Source organism: Rhinopithecus bieti, unplaced genomic scaffold (assembly GCF_001698545.2).
Source record: "Rhinopithecus bieti isolate Rb0 unplaced genomic scaffold, ASM169854v2 scaffold_12155, whole genome shotgun sequence".
NCBI lineage: Eukaryota > Metazoa > Chordata > Mammalia > Primates > Cercopithecidae > Rhinopithecus > Rhinopithecus bieti.
In genome coordinates, this window is record NW_016807423.1 from 1,650,325 (window position 1) to 1,671,901 (window position 21,577).

At 46.3% G+C, this 21,577-nt stretch overlaps 1 protein-coding gene across 1 annotated transcript; it reads right to left on the reverse strand.

Annotated features, from left to right (window-relative positions):
- Positions 1 to 17,332: 17,332 nt before the first annotated feature.
- Positions 17,333 to 17,727, reverse strand: LOC108535658 (signal transducer CD24-like). Its single transcript, XM_017881813.1, has one exon. It carries the CDS (start codon positions 17,674 to 17,676, stop codon positions 17,440 to 17,442), a length of 237 nt encoding a protein of 78 aa, XP_017737302.1. The 5' UTR covers positions 17,677 to 17,727; the 3' UTR covers positions 17,333 to 17,439.
- Between the last annotated feature and the right edge of the window lie 3,850 nt (positions 17,728 to 21,577).

Here is a 21,577-nt window from a genome sequence, read left to right on the forward strand (position 1 = left end):
CCCGTCTCGGCCTCCCAAAGTGCTGGGATTACAGGCTTGAGCCACCGCACCCAGCTAATTTTTTTATTTTAATGGTTTACCTAGATTGTGAAAACCACAAGTCATGATTTTTTTTTTTTTTTTGAGATGGAATTTTGTTCTTCTTGCCCAGGCTGGAGTGCAATGGCGTGATCTCAGCTCACTGAAACCTCTGCCTCCCGGGTTCAAGTGATTCTCCTGCCTTAGCCTCCCGGGTAGCTGGAATTACAGGCACGTGCCACTATAGCTAGCTAATTTTGTATTTTTAGTAGAGACAGGTTTCTCTATGTGGTGGTCAGGCTGGTCTCGAACTCTCGACCTCAGGTGATCTGCCTGCCTTGGTCTCCCAAAGTGCTGGGAATATAAGCGTGAGCTACTGTGCCCAGGCCCAAAAGTCATGATTTAAAGTTATGAAACCACTGGGCGTGGTGGCTCACACCTGTAATCCAGCACTTTGGGAGGCTGAAGTGGGCAGATCACCTGAGGTAAGGAGTTCAAGAGCAGCTGGCCAACATGGTGAAACCCTATATCTCCTAAAAATACAAAAATTAGCTGGGTGTGGTGGCGGATGCCTGTAATGCCAGCTACTAGGGAGGCTGAGGCAAGAGAATCCCTTGAACCCGGGAGGCAGAGGTTGTAATGAGCCGAGATTGTGCCACTGCACTCCGGTCTAGGTGACAGAGTGAGACGCCATCTCCAAAATAAAATAAAATAAAATAAAGTTATGAAACTGCCATTGCAAAATTATAACTGAGACAGTGAGGAAGATACGACCTAACTGACTCCATCTTGCTTCTAAACTCCAAGCTGTCGTCGTTCATTCCTGAACTTTGGGAGAAACTTAGTTCATAGTTTAGCTTTGAAACAAAAATGATAATAGTCCTTTTCCAAAACAAACCTACTTACTGTCTGTAGATTAGACTGCCTAAAAACACAAGATTAGAAGTTAAGGTAATTTTACTAAATAATTCAAGATGTAACTATGTTCATTAAACTAATATCAATATCTTATTTGCTAAAGATTACACAAGCAAGATCATTCTGTCTTGGGCTGCGTTTATAGTTTTGTAACCCCTATGCCAAATTTTGACACCTTATAGTATTTGGCAAGGATGAGTATGAAATTGCTTCATTAATACATGCAAAGAAAAATGTAGGTGGGCAATTCTTAAGACATTTCTAATATTACCTTACCATTAATTTTAAAGCTAGCTTATTTATTAAAGATTTTACTTAAGTTACATAAACTTGAAAGAGCACTTCCCTAGTCTTTTCTTTTGTAGTATATGACTTAAGCGCTTTTATTTCATTATTTTAAGCCAATTAATTAGCACTCTTTTATATATTTTTAGTAGTGAAACATTGTGTACACGACACATGAATACATAGACGTATTAGGCATGCCGATAGAAGTACATTTTACAGATTTATGAAAACCTTTTTTTCCCCTATATTAGACCTTCAGATTCTTGATGACCTATTTCATAACCCTGGGGAGTTTTCAGCTAAATAGCCTTAAATTTGCATAGTAAAGAAAACAACTCAGGTGAAAGTCAAATAGCAAAATTTACATTATAAGGTCGGAAAGAAAATGTTTGGTGTGCTAGAGGGAAATTAAAACAGACTTAATTGCCAATTAAGCATAAAATTGTAGAAATTATAAAGGTTTTTTTAAATATATATACACACACACATAGACACACACATAAACAAATATCCTATGGCTTTTACTTCAGAACTTTTAGCCATGAGATAAACACAAATTCGCTAGCCTGCAAAAGAATTTGTTGGATACAGTGGTTTTATCTTAATAGAAAATAGCAGATTTAGAGCAGGCAGAAAAGAAAAAAATAGAGAAAAGAGCACTTAGGAACTCTATAATTTGCAGGTCGATCTTAGGGCTCTTTTTCCTTAATGTAAATGTGCACAAAGGCCATATTATTTCCATTTTACATAAACTTTGGCAAGCAGAGGTGCCATCAAATCTATGGAGTGCTCTTAAGGGGGTTGTTCTCCTTGTTTCCTCCTCATTCTTAGATTGTTTCCCACTTTTTTTTTTTTTTTTTTTTTTTTTGTTTTAATAGGAGGAACTGAGCTGTGGCCCAGGTTTTTTTTTTTTTGTGGTGGATTGATATGTGCTGCTTGTGGGCAGGAGGCTACAGTGTGTCATCGCTGAGTCGTTTCCACCCTCTTACATGTCTCAGTTTCTCTCTCCAGAGGTTTATAACCTCAGAGAGGGCTCAGAAAGCTGGGTGATCAGCCCTTATATGCGTCTCCTGGATGAGCCATTTTAAAATTAATTTTGTTGGGGATTTCCCTCCAGGGCGCTGCCTGTCGCAAGAGGTCAACCCCCCAGACACTCCCATGAGGCCCCCAGTCACCCACGGGCGCTTCCAGGTGGGAGGAGTAAATGCCCTTTCTCTTTGGAGCTGAGAAAACTGTCATTAACTTATAAAAACAACAGTTCACTTCTTCACGCAAATGCACACAGACAAACCGAATTAAGTTTAAATTTGGGAGAAAAAGCAATAGAGAAGACCCTTTAAAATGCATCTCTGAACTAGAATTAGTATCCTTTTTTTTTTTTTTTTTTTTAGACGGAGTCTCGCTCTGCCGCCCAGGCTGGAGTGCAGTGGCGCAATCTCGGCTCACTGCAAGCTCCGCCTACTGGGTTTACGCCATTCTCCTGCCTCAGCCTCCCGAGTAGCAGGGACTACAGGCGCCCGCCACGTCGCCCGGCTAGTTTTTTGTATTTTTTTAGTAGAGACGGGGTTTCACCGTGTTAGCCAGGATGGTCTCGATCTCCTGACCTCGTGATCCGCCCGTCTCGGCCTCCCAAAGTGCTGGGATTACAGGCTTGAGCCACCGCGCCCGGCCTAGAATTAGTATCCTTAAACAACAACTTCAGACCGGAACAAAAATAACAACAAAAAACCAACAGTAAGATCCACTGAGCGCTCTAATGGTAAGGAGAAATTAAGACCAGCTGGCTGTTAATCTTAACTTTATCCAAGACAAACCCCAATTCAGTTACTTGTCTAGGGATGGGTCTCAGGCTGAAGGTTGCTTTCTACCATCCTAGAGGCAGGAAAAAACTAAAAAACAAAAAAGAAACAAACTCACCTTCCCTGTTAGAAGCGAGCTCAAACTCCATAGGAGTTTCTTGCATTCTATTGTCATGGAAGCAGGAAAAAAGTTGCCTTCCTTGGGTTGCAATCAAGTAAAACTCTAGAAAAAAGAGGAGCTGTACAGCAAAATAAACTTTAGCTCTTGACCAAATTTTGGGAGATCAGGGATTCTCTGGAGGGGTACTCTTATTGTCTCAGCAAATTGTCTTATTGGTTTGAGCCATAAAGTTAGCTCATGCTGGTACAAAGCACCGATAGATTTGTCAAAAGTCAGGGGCATCTCCATTCAGAATCCCTCAATGGTTACCAAAATGTGAACTCGGAAAATTTGAGACAGGTCTCAGTTAATTCAGAAACTTTATTTTGCCAAGGTTGAGGATGCATGCCTGTGACCCGGCCTCAGGGAGTCCTGACGCCATGTTTGTTTTCATACATTTTAGGGAGACATGAGACATCAATCAACATACGTAAGAAGTACGTTGGTTCCGTCCAGAAAGGCAGGGACAACTCCAACCGGGAAGGGGGCTTCCAGGTCGCAGGTAAGTGAGAGACAAACGGTTGCATTATTTTGTTTTCTGATAAGCCTCTCCAAAGGAGGCAATCAGGTATGTGTCTATCTCAGTGAGCAGAGGAGTGACTTTGAATCAAATGGGAGGCAGGTTTACCCTGAGTAGTTCCCAGCTTGACTTTTCCTTTCAGCTTAGTGATTTGTGGGGCCGAATTTTTCCCACCAGTGAAGGGAAAATATCTCAAACTCCCCCCCCCACCCCAAATCACTAAGCTCAAAGGAAAATTCAAGTTGGGAACTGCTCAGGCCACACCTGCCTCCCATTCTATCCAGTCACCCCTCTGTTCATGATGAACAGAATGCTGCTGAACCCTGGGGTCGCTGGGGCCTTAAATGACTTTGATGATGAGAGATTGGGCATGGAGAGCTAGGGGCCCTCATCTCCCTTCCCCAGCGAGTCGGAAGCGACCCCATTACTACTTCTTAGACTGTGCTGAGATTTCTCAGGTTGCGGTGTGCAGCTGGGAGTTGCAGCCTGGCAGGAGGCCCAGGTTTTAGCCTGTGAACCTATGTAGGCCAGGGTGGCTCTGACCTGGCACTCTGTGGAGCCAGGGCAGACATAGCAGCAAAGGCCATGGGGTCACAAAGAGAGAGACTGCAGAAGGATGAGGAATAACAGGCATAATGGGGCTACTCTTCCCTAGGCCTGAACACTGGGAAGGCACTGGCAGGGCCCTGGTTTTGACGGTGGATTCCTGGGGCAGGGGCCTTGGTAATAAGGTTCTGAGTGCTGGGGCAGAATGGGCTATCTTGACCCTTCATAGTCAGGGTCCCAAGTGAGCAATCCTGGAACCTCCAGTTCTTTGGTCCAACGGCTGGGGCTTCCACTCAAAGGCCACAGGTACAGACAGAGGGAGCCAGAAACAGGCCCCCCGGCCTTTCACTTCCCACCTGCTCCAGAGGGAGAGAGTAAGGTTTCTGGGGGTAGGTGGGGGCTATCTGAAAGAAAAGGGTGATTTTGGCTGGGGCTCGGTGCCCTACAAGAGCCCTGTGCTTGACTTTGATGCAAGGCACAGACTGGGCTCTGAAGAGGGAGGCTGGGGGGCAGACGTCATCATGGATGTTGGGTCTCCCTTCCGGCCGTGGCCCACGTACGACCCCTTTTCCCTTCAAGTCAGGACCTCGGGGAACTTTCACAAGATGGGTCCTCGGAGCCTGGCTGCGATTGCCCTCCCAAGGGGTGCTGCTGCGGAGGATAGGCGCGCTGGTCAAGACCAAAGCGAACGGGATGACGCCACCGGAGGGCGCGCGGGGCCGCGGGGTAGGGCGGTTCTGCTGCTGCAGGCTTCAGGCCTCTTCTGCCTTCTACAGCGGCCAGGTCAGCAGAGGCGGAGGCCCGGCTGTGGATGGCCTAGGAGCCGAAGTCGTGAAGCCACGTTCCTCCTACTGCTCTTAACCCAGGCGCGGCGACTTGCCGACCAGCTCCCCTCACTCCGAAACCGTGAGCCTCGGCCCTTCCCTTTCTTGCCTATCCCAGCGGGCGCCGGCTGACACCCCAAAATCCCAAGCGCTCTCCTTCCTGGTCCCGCCCCCTCTAGGCTCCCTCCCCTTTTCCTTCCAGAGGCGGCGGCCCCGGAAGCTCCCGTCGTTCTGGACCGCCCCCTCCAGGCTTCCGCCCCTTTCTCTTCCCGTGGAGGCGGCCTCGGAAGCTCCCGCCTTTCTGGACACGCCCCTGCCTCCCCCACATTACTCCGACTCTCTTCTGGCTTGTGGAGGGCTTGACATTTTACCTAGGGATGGCCCAGAAAAACCTCGCAGAGATGGTGACTTTAAAAAATTCTTTTTCGGCTAGGTACGGTGGCTCACGCCTGTAATCCCAGCGCCTTGGGAGACCGAGGGGGGCGGATCACTTGAGATCAGGAGTTCGAGACCCGCCTGGCCAACATGGTCTTTACAAAAATACAAAAATTAGCCGGACGTGGTGGCGCAGGCCTGTGGTCCCAGCTACTCGGGAGGCTGAGGTGGGAGGATCTCCTGAGCTGGGGGAGGTTAAGGCAGTGAGCTGTGATCGCACCACTGCACTTCAGACGGGGCGACAGGGCAAGACTGCCTTAAAAATAAAAAAATTGTTTTGGTAAAATACACATAATATTTACCATATGTACTTTTTTTTTTTTTTTTTTTTTTTTTAATGGAGTCTGGCTCTGTTGCCCAGACTGGAGTGCAATGGCACACCACTGGGTTCAAACGATTCTCATGTCTCAGCCACCCAAGTAGCTGGGATTACAGGCGTGCGCCACCACGCTGGGCTAGTTTTTGTATTTTTAGTGGAGATGGGGGTTTCTGCCATGTTGGCCAGGCTGGTCTGGAACTCCTGACCTCAGGTGATCTGCCCCCCTTGGCCTCCCAAAGTGCTGAGATTACAGGCTGAGCCACTGTACCCAGCCCTACCATGATTTTTTTTTTTTTTCTGAAACAGACGTCTCACTCTGTGCCCAGGCAGTGACATGATCTCGGCTCATTGCAACATCCGCCTCCGGGATTCAAGTGATTCTCCTGGCTCAGCCTCGCGAATAGCTGGGATTACAGGCACCCATCACCACGCCTGGCTAATTTTTGTATTTTTAGCAGAGACGGAGTTTCGCCATGTTGGCCATGCTGGTCTCGAACACTTGACCTCAGGTGATCGCCTGCCTCGGCCTCCCAAAGTGCTGGGATTACAGGTGTCAGCCACTGTGCGCAGCCTACCATGATATTTTTAATGGCCACATAATACCCTGTTGTGTGGATGTGTTATATTAATTTAACCAGCCCTCTATTGATTAACATTGTAGCTGTTTATAAAATGGTGTAGTAAACAGCCTTTCTGTGGGTCTTTGTGCACATGTGGAGTATGTTTGCAGGCTGATTTCTTGGAAGCAGAATTGTTGGGGTAAAAGCTATGTGTGTGTTTAATTTATGATTTTACCTATTTACCCTCCCATTGGTGACTTGTTTAGCTACATTTATTCAAATTGTCTGCACTCACTTTCTCCACCGCCTTACCTCCTACTCACTCCACCACTCATTCTAATTTGGCTTCTCTCTATCACTCCACCTTCAAAGGCTCTAAGGTCACCAATGATCTTCATGTTGTCCTATGGACAATCTTCAGATCTCATTTCACTGCTTCTCAAAAAGACTTTATACAGTTGACCATTCTCTCCTTTTTGAAACATTCTTGTGCCAGAGGAAAAACACTTGCCTGGTTTTCCTCTAACCATGTTGTCTTTCCTCTGCCCACTCTGAAATGTTGGTGCTGCTCAGAGCTTTGGTTATCATCTATATGCAGTTGGTCCACACAGTGAAGTCTCCCTTCCTAACCTTTATTCAACTGCTTATTTGTCATCTTGAGTTGAATGTCCCACAGGGACCTCAAATCAATCATACCCACCATTATCCTCCCCCTTTTCGTGCTCCCATCTCAGTAGCTGTTCCACTGCTCTCCTAGCCAGAAACCTACAGGTCATTTTTGAACCTCCCTGTTCCTCAATCCACACCTCTAGTCAATCACCATGGCCCTGCCCATTCTATTTCCATAATCCCTTTCCCTTTTTTTTTCTTTTGAGGCAGGTTCTTGCTTTTTTTTTTTTTTTTTTTTTTTTTTGAGATTGGAGTCTCGCTCCCTGTCGCCAGGCTGGAGTGGCAGTGGCCGGATTCTCTCAGCCTTCAGCTGGCAAGCTCCGGCCTCCGGGTTACGCCATTACTCCAGCCTGCTTCAGGCCTGCACCTCGCGAGTAGTCTGGGACACAGGCGGGCCCGCCACCCTGCTCGCCCCGGCTAGCCCCTTTTTGTATTTTTTAGTAGTAGACGGGGTTTCACCGTGTTAGCCAGGATGGTCTCGATTCCTCGCTGACCCCTCGTGATCCGCTGCCGTCTCGGCCTCCCAAAGTGCTGGGGATTACAAGCTTAAGCCACTGCACCCGGCCGATTCTCGCTCTTTTGCCCAGACTGGAGTGCAGTGGTGCAATCATGCCTCACTGCAACCTCAACCTCTCCGGCTGTAAGTGATCTTCTTGCCTTAGCCTCCGGAGAAGCTAGGACCACAGTCACATACCACCATGCCTCGCTAATTTTCCATTCTTTCTTTTTTTTTTTTTTTTTCTTTTTGAGACGGAGTCTCCCTCTGTCGCCCAGGCTGGAGTGCAGTGGCGTGATCTCGGCTCACTGCAAGCTCCACCTCCCAGGTTCACGCCATTCTCCTGCCTCAGCCTCCTGAGTAGCTGGGACTACAGGCGCCCACCACCACACCCGGCTAATTTTTTGTATTTTTAGTAGAGACCGGGTTTCATGGTGTTAGCCAGGATGGTCTCGATCTCCTGACCTCGTGATCCACCCGCCTCGGCCTCCCAAAGTGCTGGGATTATAGGTGTAAGCTACCGCACCCAGCCAGTTTTCCATTATTTCTTACCAACGGTCACCTTTCTTTTCCTCCCCTTGTCCCCACCACCTTCTGTACTACCTGGACATTGCAATGATATTCTAGTTGCCTCCTTGGCTTTAGGCTTGCTACTCTTTTTTTTTTTTTTTTTTTTTTTTTTTTTTTTTTTTTTTTTTTTTTGAGACACGGTCTCACTTTGTTCCCCAGGCTGGAGTGCCCTGGCGTGATCTCAGTTCACTGTGGCCTTGACCGCCCGGGTTGAAGTGATAGGCTTGCTACTCTTTAAACCAGCCTCCACCCTGCAGCCAGAGTTAACTTTGAGAAATGCAGCTCTAATTATGTTACTATCCTGCTTTTTAAAACCTTTCAATAAGTTCTGATTGCTCTTAGGGTAAAGACAGAAACTTTTCCGTGGCTGATTAGGCTCGGACAAACTCTCCAGCTTTTTTTGGTTACCACTATCCCCTTCCCCATGCTGTAATTTGTTTTTTGAAGGTTTTCTGTTCCTTCACACTCAGGGCTTTTTTCTTTGCTGTTCTCTCCATCCTGGAATGCTCTTTCTTTCCCTCCCACCTTAACCTGGCTAACGCTTTTTGAATCACCAAGCCTCAGCATAAATTTCACTTGCCTGCGGATGCCTTCCAACACCCCCGAGACTTATGCCCAGTGTTGAGAGCACAATAAATATATGAATATGTTTATTCACAATACATATATGAATATATGAACCACAATAAATATATGAACGAACCACTTATGGGCCAAGTGGGTGATTCCTAGGCTGCAGTTTTTTCACATGACCTGTAGATGTCATCATTGGCCTCAGCTTAACTCAGTCTAGGCTGAGTGGTCCCTAGCCTGGTGTGTTCATCCAGCAAGCTGGGAAGGTTGTCAAAAAGCCCAGCTTCTTCCCGCAGGTCTGATACCTTTCCATCTGTCTTGGCCAGCTGCCTTGATAGGATGACCAACCATCCCAGTTTTCCCAGGACTGAACTTTCAGTGTTCCAAGGACAAGGAATTTTCAGTGCTAAAGCTGGGATAATCCCAGGCAGTTGGGAGAGTTGGTCACCCAACCACGGACAAAATAGCCAAAACTCCCATATCTGCCCTGGACCAAAGTCTAGGCCCAGCAAGCGGGCTTAGCTTCAACCCAGCCAAGCCCCTCACAGCAACATCTGTAGTGGGCAGACCCTGCATACAGCCTGGTGATTGTAAGAATTAAGAGAGAAATAGTATTTACACTGTAAATAAATATAAAGAGACTCACCTTTGTCAGGCAATCGCTACCATTTAGTGAGTGCCACTGGGTATAACACACTTACACATATTGTTTCTAATCCTTATAGAAATCCTAAGAGTACAGATTATTCCCCTTTTAGAAATGAGAAAGACTCAGGGATTAAGTGACCAGCCCAAGTCACACAGGTGTTAAGTGGTGAAATTCAAACCCATGTCTGTCCAACCACAGAGCTGCGATTTTCCCTGAACCTGCAGCCTGGCCATTTTTCTGCTGCTCTGATCTTCATTTGGGAACCCAGGGATGTGAATGGGAAGCAAGAGGAAGGTGTGGGTGGAAGCGGTTGAGGAAGGAGGCCTGTGATCAGAGCTTGGGGAAGGGGATGGGCACATGGCATTGACAGCTTGCTTGCCCTTTCATGAGTGGGCTCTGCCACCTTGAACTAAATGTGGACATAGCCTGGGGACATTCAGGGAGGCTCTTTCATGAGCTCTTATTCTGACACCAAGCTGGGTCCTAATTGAGGAGCCAGGGCTATGTTTCCCAGAGTCTAGGATGGACCTAGCCCACGCCCATATGATTGCAAAGGGACGTCTGGACATGGGAGAGCACAGGAGTTAGCCATCAACTGGAAGGACAAGTGCTGGGTGGGGGCTGTGACCAGGGTCATGCTCAGTGAATGGTTGCAGCTAATTGTATAGCCAGGCTTCTCTCCTTCCCAGGGACATTGTAAGGCTGAGTTTTATTTTGCCCAGGCAGTCACTTAGGAATTGAGCTGCTTTTGAATATTGAACAAAAGTTGCTTTTGTTGTGATGGGCAGTGGTCTGGCAGCCAGATGTCCCCTCCACAGGAGGTGTAATAAGCCAGACTCTGGGATTCCTTCATATTAAAAAACAAAATACATCCTTCAGGAATCTTAAGTTCCCTGGCAGGGAGCTGCTATTCAAATGCAATGGGCTTTAGGTTGTGCAGGTTGACTGCATTTCCTTGACTCTGTCCAAGAGTCTTAGGGTGCAAAAATCTGCCAAGGCCACCTTGGCCCCAGACCTACCCAGCACCTGTGCCTGGTGTGACCTGTTGCCCTGTGGCCAATTTCTGCCCTGTGGCTCCACTCAGACAGCCACATCATCGGATAGGTGGTGGAGCTTGAGCAAGTCCTCAAGCTTCCATCTTCTACCAGAGAACTGGGCCTTGCACATCTAGGGCAGGCTGAGCATAATGCAGGGCTGGAGTGGACAGAAATGATTGATGAAGCTGCCTTGTACTCGGGACTCCTCTGTCCTTCATTCTGAAAACACCCAGTGCCTTCCAACTATGACTAAAGGGAAGAGGGAACTGTGAGACAGTCATCAACAATGTACCCTTACACTGACCTGGGGCTTCTTGCCAGAAGCTCATGGAAGACAGTCACCTGGTGCAGTGGAAGCATAGGACTTTATAGTCAGACAGAACTGGGTTCTGCTATTTTCTTGTGGGTGACCTTGGGAAAGTTACTCAACCTCTCCGAGTCTTGAGTTCCTAAACTGGTAAATAGGAATAATAATATCTATGTCACAAGTTTGTTTTGAGGTCTAAATTTGCTGATCAATGTCTATTAAAATGTCTATAAAAATAAAATCTTCATTGAGTGCTTATCATGTGGAAGCCGTGTTGAAGTGCTTTCTAAGCATGGTGTGAACTCGTATACCCTATGAGCTGTGTACTTTCATTATCTGTGCTTTACAGGTGCAAAGATTGAGACAGGAGAGCTTGAGTAACTTGCCCGAGGTCACAGAGCTAGTAAATAGCAGAGCCAGGATTTGGACCCAAGCACTTAGGCTCCAGCTCACACATACTTAGCTACCAAGCCATGGTGCCATATGGAGTAGGGCTGAATAAAGACTAGTTATTATGATCATTGTAATTTAGCATTAAGTGCTTTTTATATCCATGGTGCTACGTGTTAATTATTAGCATATTTGGATGCAACGTTTATCCTTTTTGTTCCTATTTTTCCACAGCCATGGCAACAAAGGGCCTTGTGCTCACTCTAGCAGAGCGTCCTGCCTTTGTCTCTGATCCAGCCTGGTGCGTCAGTCTCTGCAAACAAAAGATGTGGTCACCCGGCCACTTATCCCTGCCCCCACCAAAGCAGTAATGAAGGCTGAGGCCTCTCCAATTGAGCTGAGCCAGGAAAGCAGCAGACAGGTACAGATCAGCAGGCCAGGAGCAGGGCTCACAAAAGAGAGGTCATGCTTAATAAACCTGATTAATTTCTTGGAGCGGCAACAATGCAAGTGGACAGAGGTGAAATGAGGGACAGTAACTCATCCTGATTCTGAGGCACAGAAGCACAGCTAAAATCAACAGAGAGATTTTGTGGAGATGCTGCTGGGGCCTGAAAGGGTCTGGTGGGGCTCGGTTCTGGGGGAACCTGGATGGAAACTCAGTGAAGGGAAGAGGTACCTCTGAGCAGGGACAGAACACAGGCTGCCCAAGCCACCTGATTGAGACGCAAAGCTGACCAGGACGCTTTCCTGCTTAGATCCCATCCATTGGCCTCCCATCACCTAAATATGATAATCATGTGGACAATAATAACTGTATTATTTGATATTTACTATGTATAGGGTGCTTACAGAGGAAGAAACTGATTCATAGAGCTTACGTAACCTGCTCAAAGTCACACAGTTATTAAGACACAACTGAGACTCCAATCCAGTTTATTGTCACAGGCTGACCCAACTACACTTTGGGTCCATCTGTAACTGTATTTGATGGTGGTCTCTTCCATCAGACAGGAAGCCCTTCTGCAGCAGGAGCTGTAACTGATTCAGTCTCTGCCTCTGTAACCTTCCAGTTGAGCTGGAGATGCTGAAGCTCCTGGATCCTCTGTGCTTCTTCATCTGAACACTCTCTGGGTGAGCTCATCCATGCTTTCAGCTTCAATTCCCACCTCCCAGAGGAAGACTTCTAGAGAAGGCATAGGGTTGACTCCCTAAGCATGATCTTCTACCCCACATGATTGATCTTAGCCCATCACATTCATTCCATCCTTCTAGCCAGTAGTTGGTTTAGGAATGAAGATATGTTCCAGTCCTGCTCAGTGAGATGAGAGGGACCATCTTAGTCAGTTTAGGCTGCTATAACAGAATACCGTAGACTGGATGGTTTAAATAATACACGTGTATTTCTTACAGTTCTGAAGTCTGGGGACCAAGATCAAAGGATGGGAAGATTCGGTGTCTGGTGAGGGCCTGCTTCCTGGTTCATTGACTGTCTTCTTGCTGTGACCTCACTTGGCAGAAAGAGGGCTAGAGAGTTCTCTGGGGACCGGGCACTGTGGCTCACACCTGTAATACCAACATTTTGGGAGACCAACGCAGGAGGATTGCTTGAGGCCAGGAATTCAAGACCAACCTGGGCAACATAGTGAGAACCTGTAGGTCCAGCTACTTGGGGGCTGAGGCAAGACCATCGCTTGAGGCCAGGAGCTCAAGGCAGCAGTAAGCTATGATCATGCCACTGCACTGCAGCCTGGGTGACAGAGCAAGACCCTGTCTCTAAAAAAATAAAAATAAAATAAGAAGAGAGCTCTTTGGGGGTCTCTTTTATAAGGGCACCCAACACCTAATCACCTGACCTAATTGCCCCCCAAAGGCCCCATCTCCTAATACATACCGTAGGGGTTAGGATTTCAACGTAAGAATGTTGGAGGACACAAACATTTATTCCATAACAAGGACGTTTGGTGAAGGCCTTCTGCGAAGGGTTTCCTCACCACTAGGTGAGAGCAATGTAAACAGCAGTATCTCTTTTTCCTGGGAATGTTGTCAGGTCTGAGGGTGTCCTGGAACTGCTGCAGCTCTTTGGCTAACACCTGAGGATGGAGCCATCTGTAAAGATGGCAGAGCGGAGAGCTGGAAGGAGTCTTTGACCTTTAGGGCACTCGATCTGCCAACCCTGAAGGCCACACTAACGCTGAACTTCCTCACACAAGGGAAATTAAACATTGTCACTGTTGGAGCCATTGCCAGTAGGTTTCTGTTATAGCAGAAAGCATGTTTATTGTTACAAACAGAGCAGCATTAAGACTTTTGTGGGCCCCTTCCTATGTAAACTTTTTTTTTTTTGAGACAGAGTCTCACTCTGTTGTCCAGGCTGGAGTGCAGTGGCGTGATCTCTGCTTACCACAACCTCCACCTCCCGGGTTCAAGCGATTCTCCTGCCTCAGCCTCCCGATTAGCTGGGACTATGGGCACACGCTACCATGCCTGGCTAATTTTTGTATTTTTAGTAGAGATGGAGTTTCACTATGTTGGCCAGGCTGGTCTTGAACTCCTGACCTCGTGATTTGCCCGCCTTGGCCTCTCAAAGTGCTGGGATTGCAGGCATGAGCCACTGCGCCCGACCTGTAAACATTTTTTTAACGTTATATTTTATGACTGCATTAGCACAAAATAAATTATATTAATATTATTTATTAAAACATCTTATTTGCCAGGCGCAGTCAAGCCTGTAATCCCAGCTACTTGGGAGGCTGAGGCAGGAGGGTCACTCAAGCCCAGGAGTTTGAGGCTGCAGTGAGCTACTATCAAGCCACTGCACCCTAGCCTGGCCGACAGAGCAACTCTGTCTCTTAAACAGTCTGTGTGCAGTGGCTCATGCCTATAATCCCAGCACTTTGGGAGGCCGAGGCGGGCAGATCACTTGAGGTCAGGAGTTCGAGACGAGTCTGGCCAACATGGTGAAACCCCGTCTCTACTAAAAATACAAAAATTAGCTGGGTGTGATGGTGTGCACCTGTAATTCCAGCTACTCGGGAGGCTGAGGCAGGAGAATCGCTTGAATACAGGAGGTGGAGATTGCAGTAAGCCAGGAGCACGCCACTGCACTCCAGCCTGGGTGACGGAGCGAGACTCTGTCTCAAAAACAAGCCAAAAAACCTTTGACTTAAAAGTTTGTTTTTTCTTCTGATTTAAAGGGAATTGTATTAGGGTGTTCTTGCACTGCTAGAAAGAAATTCCTCCAGCCTGGGCAACATAGAGAAACTTCATCTCTACCCAAAATTACAGAAAAATAAAAAATTAGCCTGTTGTGGTGGTGTGTGCCGTTAGTCTCAGCTACTGGGGAGGCTGAGATGGGAAGATTGCTTGAACCCAGGAGGCGGAGGTTGCAGTGAGCTGAGATTGTTCCACTGCACTCCAGCCTGGGCGACAGAGCAAAATCCTGTCTAAAAAAAAAAGAAAGAAAGAAAGAAAAAAGAAACACCTGAGACTGGTAATTTATAAGAAAGAAGTTTTGGCTGGGCATGGTGGTTCATGCCTGTAATCCTAGTACTTTGGGAGGCTGAGGCAAGAGGATCACTTGAGCCCAGGAGTTTGAGACCAGCCTGGGCAACATGGCAAGATCCCATCTCAATTATTTTTAAAAAATGAAAAAGAAATAGAAAAGAGGTTTAATTGGCTCATGGTTCTGCAGGCTGTACAGGAAGTGTAGTGGTATCTGCTTCTGGGGAGGCCTCGGGAAGCTTCCAATCATGGTGGAAGGTGAAGGGAGAGCAGGCCTATCACATGGTGAAAGCAGGAGCAAGAGGGCGGGGCAGGGCAGGAGAGGTGCCACACACTTTTAAATGACCAGATCTTGCAAGAGCTCACTCACTATTGTGAGGACAGCACCAAGAGCATGGTGCCAAACCATTCATGAGAAGTTCACCCCCATGATCCAATCACCTGCTACCAGGTCCCACTTTTAACACTGGGGATTGCAATTTGACATGAGATTTGAGTGGGGACAAACATCCAAACCATATGAGGAATTAAAGCATTTTTGTCAGCCCTAAAAGTACGGGGGCACTCATGTCTCTACTGTGCTTAGTAGATGGGTTGGTCCTGGTTATAGCTCCCAAATACGTACCTCCGGCCCACACCTCTGTTTTGACTTTCGAGCTCCCATGTCCAACTGTCTTTTGGATAATTCCCCTTTGGTGTCTTACTCAGATCCAACATCTCTCAAGCTAAACACGCTTTCCCCCAAATCTTTTCTTTGTCCAGCATCCCCTATCTGAGTGAAATATGTACCACCCAGCTAGTTGCACCAGCCAGAAACCTGGACCTCAACCTCTCCCTCACCCCATAGCCATATCCAGTCACCAAGTGCTGCCAATTTTCTCTCTTACATGGCTCTTGAAAGCATCCACTTCTTTACATTTTCACTTCTCTCTCTACTGCTGTTGTCCTAATCTGCGTTACCAGCGTCTCGCTTGGATTACCACCATGGACCCTAATGGTCTCCCTGCATTTCACTCTCCATGCAATCATTTATCTACATTGTCCCAGAAGAATCTTTTCCAACTGCTTAAAACCTACTGATGGCTTCACCTCATTATTTCTCTGTTTAAACCCAGCTGATGGCTTCCTGTTGCTCTTATAACAGAGATCCAAAACTTCAGGGAGGCCTTCAAGGCCTTGTCTAGCCTGGCCTCTGCCCCCTCTTGCTCAGCTCTCTTCTTACCCTGCTTCAGCCACATGATCTCTCAAACACGCAGGCTCCCTCCTGGTGCAGGACCTTTGCACATGATACTCATCTTAGTCCATTTGGGCTGCTATAACAAAATTCCATAGACCAGGTAGCTTATAGAACAAAAGAACTTTATTTCTCACAGTTCTAGAGGCTGGAAAGATCAGGGTGCTGGCAAATTTGGTGTCTGGTGAGGGCCCTCTTCCTGTTCACAGATGGCGCGTTCTTGCTGTGTCCTCACATACTGGGAGGGCAAACAAGCTCCCTTGAGTTTCTTTAATATGAGCTCTAATCCCATTCATGAGGAACCCTCATGATCTGTTTCTCTCCCAAAGGTCCCCCACCCAATACCTTTCACCTCGGGAGTTAAAATTTTAACATATGAAACTTAAGGGACACAGACATTCAGACCATAGCAATATTCTTCTATTTTCTACTCCTTCAGCTCAAAGCTTCTCAAGGAAGCTTTCTCTGACCCTAGTCTAGGTCAAGTATCACTAACTATGTGGCATTAGGCAAGTTTCTTTTATTTATTTATTTAATAAGACAGGCACCTTCCTCTGTCGCTTAGGCTGGAGTACAATGACGCGATCGTGACTCACTGCAGCCTTGAACTCCTGGGCTCAAGTGATGCTCCTGCCTTGGCCTCCCAAGGTGTTGGGAATACAGGTGTGAGCCACTGTGCCTGGCAGAGGGAAGTTTCTTTACTGCCTCCGTTTTCTCATCTGTAAAATGAAGATATAATAATGCCTAACTCACAGGTTTGTTGTGAGGATTAAATAGAATGTCACATGTGAACTGCTGTGAGGGCAGCTGGTGCAGTGCCTGCTTGCCTAGTTGTCCTGGCCCCTGGCTAGCTCTCTGGAGGGGGAAAGTGGTGGAGAGATCCCTCCCAATTAACACTAGTGGGAGATGTTGGGGTGATACAGGTTCTAAAATGTGAGGATTTCAGGGAAGGGCATCTCTACAAGGGCACAGATTTCTGAGTTAACTGAGTGAAAGCGAAGAGCTAATTGTGCCAGGGAGTCATTGACAATGCCTGGGGTTGGGCTGGGGTACTCGGAGAAAGAGGTCAAGAGAACTCACAAAGGTCAGGGAGAAAGGGGAGGTGAGTGGGAGTATACCACATTTCTGTCAAATCTTTGAGTAGCCCAGAGGTCTCTATGTCAAGCAAACCTGGGCTGTCATCCCTAGCCTGTCATTTATGAGCTGAAGGAGGGGGAAAGTCACGTCACTTCTCTGTGTTTCCGTTTTCTTTTTTTTTTTTTTTCCATTCCACAATCACATCCTTTATTTCTATTCTTATTTTCAATATAGTATTAAGTGTCCATATTTCTTAAGCCACATTCAAGGAAATCATGTCTTAGCTATTTTGGATGTTGCCTCTCCTTCATCTTGCATATGAAACTCCAGCAGATTTAATATTGGCATCCATCATCTAGTCAAACCTCTCACATGTTCTTTAAACCAATCAAATTTGGGATGCTCAACATTTTCTGTCTCAATAAAAGGTGTTGAATTAGTAGATTCGACGAAGACCTGTTTTTCCTTGCCACACTGGACTTCCAGACACCATTTGGATTGGGTTTAGAAGATGGGGAAGTTTAGATGTTTCTTGGCCTGAGTCTTTTAATAGTAGAGATGTAGAAGAGAGAGTGAGACCACGAAGAGACTGGCTGTTGACTGCAGGGCACCACTAACCGCCTTGGTGGTGGCATTAGCTGGATTTGGGGCCGTCGAAGTACTCTGGGAGGAGTTACTTGAAACTGTTACAACAGTTGTTTGATTGGAATAAATCTGTGTGGGTAGGAGCAGTCCCAGCAGCAGCAGCCCCAGCCCGAGCCTGGCCACCATTGCTCTGCCCATGTCCCCTCTGTCGGTGCGCGACGTGTCTTGCTGGATGCTGGGTGCTTGGAGAACCGCTGGCTCCGGGCGGGCGCAGGCAAGGTCTCAGTTTTCTTACCTATACAATTGAGCTAATGAATTGACTTTGCAGGGTCGGTGGGAGGATTAAATGGGGCTATATTAGTTTGCTGGGGCTGCCTAATGGCTTGAGCAGAGATGTTGGTCTTCTCTGGCCCTTAGACTGGGACTTACACCATCAGTGCTTCTGGTTCTCAGGCCTTTGGACTGAAGCTGAAATCTATATCACTGGCTCTCCTGGGTCTCCAGCTTGCAGATAACAGATCACAGGACTTTGCAGCCTCCATAACTGTATGAGTCATTTCCTTATAATAAATCTCATTGTACTCTCTCTCTGTGTATATGTGTGTACATATATATGTACACACATATACACACACACACTGTATATATATATACATATACACACACACACACATATATACACATATACACACACACACACACACACACTGTGCCAGGCCGTGTTTTGTTTAATCTACAGATGATTAATTGCGTATCTAATATTCATTTTTTCCCTTCTTCGTTAGGAAAAATTTACAGGCCGCATGTCTAGAGGAAAAATTTTACATCCTAACCTCTCTTTTAGATAGGGTGGCCAATGAGCTATAAGCAGTAGGGCTTCCAGAGAAGCCCTTTCACTGAAATTCTCTTACTTTCATCTCCCTGACCAGAACTATGATATGATGGCTGGAGTGCCAGTAGCCACATTTTAACCTTGAAGATAGAAGCTGCATAAAGAATGGTGAAGCACAAAAATAGAATCCTAGGTGACTTTCTAGAGCATATCAGTCTTAGACTGCCTGCCTCTGGAATTCTCTTATGTGTAAGAATAAATTTGTACAAGCCATCATCGTTAAATCTGTATTACTACTCACCAACTACAATCCCTAATAAATAAACATGTTCCTGCCTTCTGCCTACTCAGCCTAGAGTTCCAGGAACTTTCTTTTTTCTTTTTTTCTTTTTTTTTTTGAGACAGAGTCTTGCTGTGTCATCCAGGCTGGAGTAGAGTTTGCAATCTTGGCTCACTGCAACATCTGCCTCCTGGGTTCAAGCAATTCTCGTTCCTCAGCCTCCCGAGTAGCTGGGATTACAGGCGTGCACCACCACGCCCAGCTAATTTTTGTATTTTTAGTAGAGACAGGTTTCACTATGTTGGCCAGCCTGGTCTCGGACTCCTGACCTCAGGTAATCTGCAGGACTTGGTCTCCCAAAGTGCTGGGATTACTGGAGTGAGCTGCCGCGCCTAGCCTCTAGGACTTTAAGTGGGCATTTCTATGAACATCCAATCATTCCTGAAGAAAAAAGGAGCTTATCACACCATATGGTGTAAGAACAAAGATCACTTTCTTTTTTTCTTGGAGACAGAGTCTCTCTCTGTTGCCCAGGCTGGAGTGCAGTGGCACGATCATGGCTCACTCTAGCCTTCACCTCCCAAGTTCAAGCAATCCTTCTGCCTCTGTCTCCCAAGTAGCTGGGACTACAGAAGCTTGCCACCATGCCCGGAACATTTTTGTGTTTTTTTGTAGAGACTGGGTTTTACCATGTTGCCCAGGCTGGTCTTGAACTCCTAGGTTCAAGTGATCTGCCTGCCTTGGCCACCCAAAGTGCTAGGATTACATGTGTGAGCCATCATACTTTCCTTTTTTTTTTTTTTTTTTTTTTGAGGTGGAGTCTTGCTCTGTCACTCAGTAGCTCCTTATGTGCCACCACGCCTGGCTAATATCTGTATTTTTAGTAGAGACAGGGTTTTGCTGTGTTGGCCAGGCTGGTCTTGAGACTCCTGACCTCAAGTCGTCATCTGCCTCAGCCTCCCAAAGTCCTGGGATTACAGGTGTGAGTCACCAAGCCTGGCCCAAAGATTACTTTCTATTCTACTTTATATCCCCAGTGCCTACATCATTCTTGGCGCATTACTCAATAAATGCTGGGTAAAAAAATGAACAGATGAATGGATGGATGCTTAATCAAAATATTGAAGAAGAAGAAGAAAGTGCCAAATATTAATGTATTGCTTCATAGCTCTAGAGTCATCATTTTTTGCCCTGCTTTGTCATACTGGATGGTAGGACTGGGAGACAAAATTCTAACTTGAGTCAACAGAGTAAAGAATCATGGACATTCACTCAGTTTCCAGAAGTAAGCCAGTTTTCAGACCCAAAGCCCCTAGATTAAAGGGGAGGCTGAGTCCCTTTAAAAACAACCCTGTAAGCCTGGACAACATGGCGAAAACCCATCTCTACATAAAGCAGAACAATTAGCTGGGTGTGGTGGTGGATGCTTGTAGTCCCAGGTACTTGAGAAGCTGAGGTGGGAGGATCACCTGAGCCCGGGGAGGTCAAGGCCGCCGTGAGCCATGATCACCCCACTGCTCTCTAGCTTTGGCAACAGTGAGACCCTGTCACAAAACAAAACAAAACAAAACAAAGCAAAACAAAACACAAGCCTGCAGAATTGCTACAATATATGATTAAATGTCCCTCTGAGTCTTCTTTAATGAGACCTAATGCCATTAACTAGAGATCCAGGCCTTTGGGAGGTGACTAGACACTATGTCTGGATTGATATAACTCTTGGGGGCCCAAAAATGCCACTGTGGCCTACCAAATATGGAACCAGTTGGTCTATGGGCTTATCCTGTAGTTATTTCCCCAGTTCCTGAAAGAATAATTGGAACAGACATTCTTGACCAGAGGCAGAATTCCTGCATTGGCTCTCTAAATCCATGGGATCAGGGTCATTATGGCAGAAAGAGTTAAGTGGAAGTCCTCCTGGAACTTTCTCCTTCTTACCAACATAGCAAACTAGAAGCAATGCTGTATTCCTAGGGGAATTACAGAGAGTAGTGTCATCACATCAAATACTTGAAACATGGGAATATCTATCATATACCCATTTAATTCCCCTATTTGACCTGGGCAAAAGCAGAATGGATATTGGGAAATGGTTGTGGATTTCAGAAAACTTAGTTCAGGTGTGACTCCAATTGCAACTTCTATTATAAATTAGTATCTTTACTAAAGCAAATCAACAGAACCTCTAGCATTTGTTATGCAGCTGTTGATCTGACTAATGCTTTTCTCTCCATACCAAGTTGCAAGGACTAACAGAAGCAGTTTATTTTTATCTAGCAAGGTCAACAGTACACATTCACTGTCCTGTCTCGATGCTTCTGTATCAGCTCTCAAGCTCTCTGCCATATTACAGTGAGCAGAAATCCTGATTGTCTTGACATCACACAAAACATGACTCCTGTCCATTACATTGACCTTATGCTTGCTAGATCTGATGAACAGAAAGTAGCAATCAATTTGGAAGTCTTAGTAATATATAAGCAAACCAGAGAATGTGAGATAAGCCTGAGGGGCCTGCCATCTCAGCCACCTCAGAGAAGTTTCTGAGGATTCAGTGGTCTGGCCCTTGTTAAGATAACCTTTCTAAAGTGACAGAAGTTGATGCACCATCTACCATGATTAAACACTTGGTAGACAGTGTTGGATTTTGGAGGCAAACACATTTTTAGCTTAGACCTTCTAAGGAGTCACACATAAGGCTGCTAATTTCAAATGGAGATCAGAGCAAGAAAAGGCTCTGTAATATGTCTAGGCTATAGAGCAAGATACTATTCTACTTGGTCCTTATGATCCAGCAGATCCAGCGATACTCAAGAGTGTGTATCAAATGTGGATGGTCAATAAAACCTTTGGCAAAACATCATACTGAATGGGGAAAAGCTGGAAGCATTCCCCTTGAAAACCAGCACAAGACAAGGATGCCCTCTCTTGCCACTCCTATTCAACATAGGATTGGAAGTCCTAGCCAGAGCAATCAGGCAAGAGAA